This window comes from Limanda limanda, chromosome 7 (genome assembly GCF_963576545.1).
Source record: "Limanda limanda chromosome 7, fLimLim1.1, whole genome shotgun sequence".
In the NCBI taxonomy this organism is placed as follows: Eukaryota; Metazoa; Chordata; class Actinopteri; order Pleuronectiformes; family Pleuronectidae; genus Limanda; species Limanda limanda.
Genome location: NC_083642.1, coordinates 10018535 through 10028209, shown reverse-complemented (window position 1 = coordinate 10028209; position 9675 = coordinate 10018535). Strand labels below are relative to the sequence as shown.

Below are 9675 nucleotides of genomic sequence, written 5' to 3'. Positions count from 1 at the left end.
TTATTGTGGCTCCATCTCTATGTCCTGCAGGTCTCTGCTTGAACCCAGATGACAAACACATGCATTAGGACGACAATAAACATGGGCAGACCAGTGATTTTGAATTGTAATGAGCCCTGTGCTCCTACCTTTGGTTTGTGTATCTTGATCTGTGAGGGTTGTGGGTTCTCTGTTTTGGAAAGAAAATCAAATCCAATGAAAGCAATGGACACATAGGGTGAATAGCAAAAGAAATTGAAATTTGAACTAACAGACGGAATTATTTGCAGTTCTGGAGGAATTCGACTGACAGAGGGTTGTGTGCAAAGATTGAGGAAAAAATAATTATTTTAGTCATAATTGAGTTGGAAGATACTGAGCACATAACTGGACAGGGCAGTGCACAGTAATGCTGCAAAGTAAAAAGGTTGCAGTGGGCTAATTCAATATTTTTTTCCCCTACCATTACAACTTTCTATTATAATGACTTCTGGAATCCATCGAGTCCAGGCTGCTCCACAGCCTCTTTTCTCCTTGACTGATTAAACCACAACTTTTTAGAGCCACCTTTCAAATTTAACACGGTTGAGCATTTCGCAGCCAAAGGATCGCTTGGCATCATGATGTTCATGTTACTTTGTCCCAGCCCCGTATAGAAAAAGCAGAGCTAGATATTTACAGGGTTTCACCTAAGGATTCTGACGCACAGATTTTTGCTGGAAGCAAACTGAGCAGAAAGGAACGGATTGTTTGGCTCTGGAGATTAAGAAAGAGCTGTAAGTTTAACCCTGTTTTGATCTTCATGAAGATACAGCCTCGCCTCCATAAACGTTCATCAGTAAAGCTTATTCAAGATAGCAACACTGGTATACTGCCCAAAAGATGTGCAGATGAAGGAGCTTACATGTGATGGAGAACTTACAGAAGTTATTTTTACCAACACTGTCAGTGCACCCAACCTATATGTTATGACACCGCTGGTTGAACATCTGCCTTTGCACCAGACAATAAATTAAATTACAAGGAATACTTTGACTAAGCCCAACTCCTTCTTTCATGTCAGAAAATGTAATAGACCTGTATGGACATTAATTATGTTTGCTAACGTAGGCCTCATGGTCCCACAGCAAATAGATCAGTCGACACAAACACCGTTTTGTAGGCTCTAAGATTATTCACAGACATGGCTCTGATCCAAGTAACCAACATTTCATTTCTAATCTTGTCTGTTCCCTCACGCAGCATCTGAAGCCCATGCACCTCTCTTTAGTCACACATTCTCACTGCGCACACAGATGATGTTAATTAAAGTCAGAAAAGGTTTAGTGCCGTAGCTTCGAGGGGCCACTGTGGCAAAACGCGGGACCGGCAGGAGGTAGACAAAAGCTTTGGTCTGCTGTGTCACTGAATGGAATCAGTTCAGGAATACAAGCATCCAAGACCTCCCAAAGGAGAGGTCAGTTCCAGCAGCACTCACAAGCTGCTCAGTCAACTCTGAACAAGACAGGATCAATTTATGGCAGGGAGCAACGCATTTCTCCAATGTCCTTTACATAAATCAAATGCAACATTTGGCATCCATAGCCCCAAAAATCACTGATTTCCAATGTTCCTGTCTACAATGTTTACCCTGTACAGCTGTTTACCAATGTTGAAATATTGATTAGATTATTATGTTAATATAACCTTAGCAACCTTGGTGCAGCCAGTTGGTCCAACAATTTTTTAGTTTCAGCTGAATATTTCTTGTTTGTCACTGATTACCTTCTTCTTTTTGCCAAAATTGGTTCGTCTGCCAACAAATTAAAATACCTGTCTGAAGTCTGATTCAATCAAAACTAAAAGTCTTTAAGAAGCCAGCTCCTGATTGACTATGGATTCATGCATTAGGGGCGCCTACATCCCCATTCCCTGTGATCCTTCAGTGGATTTGGACGAAAAACAAACCCTGAAACAGTCACTCTACTGTGAGAAATCATCCAATACTGACTTAAAAGAGCCACTCAGACAGAAGAATTTGTTTGAAATTAACCCACCACTTGTGTGAGGCTCTAATGTGATTACATGCTGATGCTCTTTCAGTTCTAGAGTAATGTGATAAATGACAACCCTGGCTCCCATGTGATCAAAATCATCCTGCCATTCAACATAATGCACATTTATGAAAGAACAAACATTGCAACATTCTGACTCACTCAGCCTGAAACTGCAGGAGCTGTTACTGCGAGCTCTGTGTACATTCTCGAGGGTACCATAGTTACGTACCGGAGTAAACACATGCATGACGTGAATATTAGGCATTAGTAATACTTTGCTCCATGAAAGCACTGACCTCAGAATTACTCAGTCTGCGAGCCTTTTTCTGTGACAAATCAATGCTCAATATATATTTAGGTCAGATGCAGAACATGATTTCCAAAGGAGGATTAAAGGATCCAATGCAGCTCATTGAACTCAACAAACTGAACAGTAAAGCCACAGAACAACATTGTTTACTATCACACCAGAATCTTAGATTTCCTCTCCAAAAAACTACACCATTTTCATTTCTTTGCAACTTTCATTAGCCATGAAGACGGAGCTCGTTCCTATGTGGCCACATTTGATATGTCCCACAGATAAAATGTAAAGGGAGCATGCCATAATCAGGGCTGGGTTGTAATTAAAGACATTTGTGTCTCTGCTTTTTCTCCCCCTTTGAAACACAGTTGCTTTGGCAGACCTGCTATGCTCTTCAGATATGCTATGCGTTTACCAGGTCTGTTGTCTGTTTCGTGTTTTAATGCAATATAAAAGCACTGTGGTTGCCGCATCACTCATTTATGAAATAAATTACAGTTGTTTAATCTCCAATAAAGTTGAGGTCATGACTATGGGTTTATGAATAAAGACAGACAGGGGGAGCTGGTACATGGCTGCCAACACCTTCTTTCTTGCAATATGACTGGAATGCTTAACTTTATTAGGGCACATGTGATGTGGGAATTAAACAAATCAGAAGCACCAGTACCTTTTGTGAGATGAGACAGTAGAGCGTGAGTATGAATAGCAGTCCTCCGCAAATGGAGGCAATGATGAAGCAAAGCTTGTACAGGTCTTTGATCGGTCTTCTCTGAGAGGCCTTCACTGACTTCCTACCATAACTGTCTGTAGAAAAGAACAGGAAGTCTGTGATCTCAATAGCTCCAGACATCTGCATAATTCATCACAGGACTTTCCAGTAGATTGAGATTCCCACCTGTAAAATGTGCGGGTGACTCTGTAAATAGCTCTGTGGTAGAGCCAAAGGTTTCTGTGTATTCGTGCTGGCATCTCCAGTCCACTGGTGCGTTGCTGGTTGTGATCAACTCCCAGTAAACAGACAGCACCTCCGAAGCCCTCTGCAGCGCCTCTGAAGGAGACCCTCTGTACAGCGTCTCAAAACTCTCTGGCTTATCCTGTGGTAAATTCCAAGAAACATACTTTAAATATTTTCACAAGCATTGCAGATTTATCATCTCATGCTGGGAAGTTTCTCATATCACATATTTGTATTTAATGTTTTATATTATTGAAAATGTATTCCTTCAACTGCATGAAATGGGATAAAAGTACAATACATAAAAACATATACTCACTTCGACCTCTTCATTGATCTGTGGCACACATTTCTGAGAATAGATGTTGAGGATGAGCGCTCTCAGGGACTGAACGTAGCCATCATTGACCGACCCCCGGTTATATTTGAAGTGGGTGGTGAGAAGCTCCAGGATCCATGGTAAAGCAGCTTTTACAAAGCAACATTTGCTCTGTATAAAATCACACCATAAGGTAATTAACATTAAACTACACAGCAATTATTGGGAAGTTTGAATTTAAGGGAAACCATATCAATAAACAAATGTTACCTTACCAAACTTCTCCGTTCTATGAATGTGTAGGTTATCGAACAACCACTTCTCAACTGGTTATCCATCTGCAGAAACAACAAAGGTTTTGTAGTGGGATCGACGTTTCTACTTTTGTTTCAACAGCTGTTTCTGAGGTTGTTTCAACACATACCAGGTTCCTGACTGTAAGCAGGTGTTCCCTAGTGATGGAGTGTCTGCATGGACCAGGGACCTCAGCCATATTCAGAGGGAAGCTCAGGAACATAAGCACACACAGACACTTTACCTGCAACTGAAACAATCATACATTATCTTTACATTGAACGGTCCGAGGGTGTTTGACACAGATGTGTACATTCAATACCAGCTATCCCATTAGAAATACTCAGACATCACTCAAGTAGATAATGAATCATAATGTCAAGAGTCAATGATTTTTAGATCCAAGTGCAGACACATATGAAGGAAGGCAGGTGATTTTAATAAAAGAAAACCATGTCTTCGTGAAGGTGGTTAAAAAACAGATGAAGAACAAGCAGGTGGAAAAAAACAACTGAGAATGTCTGAATTCTGGATGCTAAAATAGAAGAAGACATGTTAATATGTCATGAACAAATGCAGGAAACTTAAAAGAACAGACAAAAAGTGACAGGGATCTCCGGGGCCTCTATTCTCTAGTTATGGGAAGACAATAGGATTTAGGTGACAAGGAGCTGGGCATGCAGACAATCATAAAGCAGGGGGGGGACCACAGAAGCCACACAAGGACAGAAAAGTTTAAATAAAGCTGGAAAAAATAAACAGGGGCCAGTGAACAGGGAGAAGAGAAATATGTCGGGGAATTCAGAGAAACAGCAGGAGGACTGTGCAAGGGCAAAGTAGGAAACCTTTTGTGGACGCCCCACAGAGGGCAGGGATGGAATAAGAGACCTCAGTTCGCAAGATGAGGGGATGGCCCAGATGCCAGGAAAACAGGATGAACTTCTCAGACCGGTGAAGGCAGGACCTCCCTGAAGGTTAAACATGAGGCTGACAGGGAACACAGATAGTCTCTCAAGGACCAGCAGGAGTCTAGTTCTGCCTCACTAAAGGACGATGTGAAAACCACTGATGTAAGAAAGGCCTCTTTGGAGGACAGCAACATAGACAAACGACTCTGGTTGATAGCGGCGAGACTGGAGGTCCGGAAAGGCAGCTGGCGCTAGAGGATTAATCCCCAGATGGTGCAGGCTGGATTGCAGAGCTTGGTGGGGTCAAGTGGATATGCATCTGATGCCCAGATCTCTGGCTGCCTGTCAGCAGGGACTGTCCATTCGAGATCAGGAGCTGGTAGCTGAAGATCTGGCGCAGGTGTTGGCTCGGCTACCATCGGAACAAGGATGAGGTTATGTAAGACCATTGACTGGGAACCTGAGGCTGGTGTCAACCATACCACCAACTGGTGATCAGGAGTTGTTGTCATCTGGGATCAGGATCAAGCTTAGTTTTCGCTAATACAGGATCGTACTTTTTAGGAGCTCTGATCCCCAGATGTCTTGGAAAGAAAATCTTCAAGGCTGGCATGCTGGTGGTTATCATGCTGAAGGCAAGCAGACCTGAGGCTAGCCAACTGGAATGCAAAGTGGAGACTTGCAGCTAACTGAGTTATATCCAGGTTGGGAAATAGGATGGAGTCTTGGGGGCCTGGGACTAGCCGATAGGATCCAGGCTGCAGGTTAGATGGCTCAAAAGCTGTCAGCAGGTCAGCAGACAATGGAACAGGCTGCTGGCTAACAGACTTAAGGCTAGCTGGAGCACTGGCTGTAGGATACATGATTGGAAGCAGACTGGTGCCTTGTCAGCTGGAAGAACGAGGCGTGGCTAGCAAACACGAGACTGGCATGCTGAAATCGAGATAGCTGAGGCTCAGGGGTGTTCCTTAAGCCACTCAGACAATGAATTCACAGCTTTCTGGACACGTTGCATGCCAATGTCAGTGCTACTTCACTGTCCTCCTTGCTCCGCCCCCTCCTCCCCTCACCATGATGTGTTTTATAGAGTGTAACACAAATCTTTAAGCTCTATAAAACAAAGCGCCTGGTACATCCAAATGGTCAGTCCATACTGTCAAAATTCAGGGTCTCGACCCAAGTGCAGTCCCCACACATGTGATGGCAGACAGCATCTAGTGACAATACTTTTTTATATGAGAGAAGTGGTTCATGTGACGATGAAAACAACAGAAGAACAAGCAGGCATGCAAAAACTCAGGACGTCCAAAATCTGGCTATCAAAAACTAAGATCGCAAAACACATGGAGAAGTCAGGAACAAATGCAGGAAACCAAAGAGACAAACTGACAGGGAGTGAAGGGAAGCAAGAGCTTTAAATACCCTAGGGGAAGACAATAGGACACAGGTGAAACTAATTAGGGCGGGGCAGACCATCACAGAGGCGGGGAAAAATAACAAAGACAGGAAGTAAATAACAACAGATGTGCAGTGAAAGTAATTTCAAAATAAAAGAGGAAATAATAACAGAATCCAGCCATGAAGTCACTCAAAGGGAAGATTGTGACACACAAAATAGACAAATAATCTCAAGCACCAATTCAACCAGGGCATTGTTAAGAGACGATCTTGGCATCCTGACCTCAACCATGTCAACATGAAAGTAATCCACATAGCAGTGTCGCTCCGATTCAGCAATCCCTCCCAAACTGCGATATATTCCCTTCGTAGGAGAGCTTTCTTCCTTTCTTTCCTCTTATAAGTTATTTTAAAAGGAAAAACAAGTTCAAAGTAAACCGGAGTGGAGTTTCCTCTTGTTTCGCTCCGTAACAGAAGGCATTTGAGCAATTTGTGCATTTCCGTCCAAGATTCTAGTGGTCCATGTCATGGGAAAAGATAGAAACAATGCTCTCTCTCCACCCCTGCACATCAATTGTGCGTAACATTTCTGTTTCTCAACCCCGGGTCCTTTCAAAGTATCGGGTTTCAGATTGAGTCTAACGTGTACAGCGCCTTTTTCCTGCAATATTACCAGTGACAGATGTCAAAATGTGGCTGACCTCAGGGGAACCCAGCCTGGTGTTAGATCAATTCCACTAATGGTCAAATAGTGCCCTCTACCATGGAAATTTGGCCAGAGAGAGCAACATGCACAGACTCCTCCTGTAGCCAACGATGCCTGCTACCAAGCACCTTTTGGCATCTGTTACAATAAAATGGCTCCTGATGAAACCTAATCCTTCTACTCAGGATATAAAACATGGTGACAAGCACATGTTCCTCACACTGCAGGCAATATATCTGCACTGGAAGGTATTCCTTCATAATTAACTCCTTGAATCACTTGACCTGAGTCCGATGCAGCCTAGACAGATGCCAGAGAAACACTGAGTTGAAACGAAAAGAAAAAAAAAGATTTATTTGCTGCCTGGTCTACCTCGGGCGTTATATGAAGACAAAAGGACAGTTCAAAGCCGCTAGAGAGAAGTACTATTTTTATATTTTGTCGTGTGTTCCTCTTGTAAGGCTGAGCTGGATGGTTTAACTCTTTACTCTACGTTCCCCGTAGTTTGTGTGTCATGATTTACCATGAATCTAAGTTGTTCAGTCTGTGCAAGCAGGCTGATTGCCAAGATCCGAAGGAGAGGAAAAACATCTTGTGCCATTATATGTTTTAACTCACTATTCAAGCAAATAGAAAAACAACAATATAAAAATAAAATGAGATTTCAAAATAAAAAAAGATGCTATATGGGTGAACTGAAAGACTCTCATGCCAGCAAGTTTTATTTAATGACTAAAGATGACACATAATCAAGTTAATGTAATCTAATAAAACTATTGATGTGACTGGTATGTGGCAAATGCAGGAGCACATGATGCAAATGTCACCTATCACATGAGTTGTTTTCTCTATGCTGCTATGATATCTATGTAGGTCAGCAAACTGCAGGATCACGCATCAAAATTCAAAATCCGACCAACGCTTACATGCCCTTTTCTTGTCAGGCAGCGAACTTGGACTTTTTACCGCAATAGTTATAAAAAATGTCTCACCTACCTTCGCTTTGCTCTGAATCAGGGTTGACACAAAGATGGTCATCTGGTACTTGTTTGACAATGGAAAACACCAGACTCCTCTGTCACACACATTGAAGCAAAGAGATCCTTTTCATATATTCAATTCCACTCCAAAGAAAGGAATTCGCTTTTAAGTAAATTTGACACTTGGTCATGTGGCGCTGTTCTTCAAAGCATTGCCTGATGTGCTCCTCCAGCACAGAGTGAGTTCAAACCAAGACTAACTGTCTCAGCTGACAGACAGCCCTTTTTAAAGACCTCCCTTCTGTCTTGATACTGAAGATACTGTGTCCTGGTCTCTGCAAATGTGTTATAACAAATAGTTTTTTAGTCAACAGATTAACGGGATAATTAATTTTTGTTTAACATGTCGGGCAAGAGAAGCCACAAATACTTATTTTTCGAAAAAAAGGACATTTGAATAAAATGATTTATTAGAGCTTGAATACGGTGGTGGTAACATCTGTTGTTATTCTTGAAACTCTATGACTTGAAGCCATGTCCTTTTGAAATGCGGTTCCTCACATAAACTCTCAGAAAAACAATTGTGATTAGGAGCCATGCACTTTCGATTTTTTCTGAACAATAACTGCTGTGATTGACTGGAACCACTTGAGTCAAGGCGAGCAAGAAAAATGAGATGCACAGAACCCTCAAGGATATGATGTGTAGTCGGACGCATGCATCTCACTTTATTCCCTGATTTACGAACTTTATTGTTTGTGTCAATGTTACGTTGCACCATAAGAGAGCTGGGTTTATTGGGACATGGGGCGTGCACTAGTATTTGTAAGACCTGACCTAGCCCAACACAGAGTGGGATACAAACACACATTCACATAAATGCCTTTATGAGTTATTTTTGATGGGGAATTCTTCTCATACTAGATATGCGGACTTCCATCAGGCCTGGCACCAATTAGGACAGGAAGCGACTTCTTACCCTTTGTATTCTGAACACATTCCTACTCTTGACATCACTAACTCATGAATCTTAATCATTAATTGGTGTCATACTGTGGAATGTATGTTTTTTTCACTTTGGAATTGAATCAGTGGTAGGAAATTGAAACTGGGCACATGCACTCAAGTACAGTACTGACCCCGTCCTCAAAACATATTGATGATCTAATAATATGTAATGCGTTGCTGGAAATTAGTTCATCCAAAAACATTAAGGGCAACTAACAATGAGCTCAATCTCAATCCGGAGGAACACTACAATGCTGCTCACATGTTACAGCCTCAACGATAACTATATATAATATATTTTTATTCTATTTATTTATTATTTATTTACACTTTTGCCACATCTGTCCTTGAATGAGTGAGTTTTTTTGTTGCACTGTGTTATTGCTATAATCAGGATAAGTCCTTTATTTTTATAGTCAACAAATGATTGACCATGAAAGACAATAATGAATACATCCCGCTAACACGTGTTGTCTGCCCAGAGTCTGATATATAGTGTTGTTCACCACCTGCTACTCATTACAGCATCAAATCTGTATTAATCCTCTGCAGAAATACCAATGCACAATTATTGCACAGCTGCTTTTAGGACATAATCTGGGCCATTGAAAAATACACATATGCATACATAGATAGATCTCCATATATATATAGATCTATATATTGTTTTTGTGAAATATTCAGCTACAGGCCACAAACACAGGTAAATCAGAAAATAATAACATTTATGATACTTGTTGACAGTTGCTTTTCATTAATTAATTATTAATAATCAATTCGAGGGA

General features: G+C 41.5%; 1 protein-coding gene across 1 annotated transcript; it reads right to left on the bottom strand.

Annotated features, from left to right (window-relative positions):
• On the bottom strand, positions 1–7940 carry csf1b (colony stimulating factor 1b (macrophage)). Its single transcript, XM_061075566.1, has 8 exons — positions 7899–7940; positions 4021–4140; positions 3872–3934; positions 3597–3767; positions 3218–3416; positions 2990–3126; positions 129–169; positions 1–37 (listed from the first exon to the last, which is right to left on the bottom strand). Exons 1-8 carry the CDS (start codon positions 7938–7940, stop codon positions 1–3), a joined length of 810 nt encoding a protein of 269 aa, XP_060931549.1.
• Positions 7941–9675: the final 1735 nt, after the last annotated feature.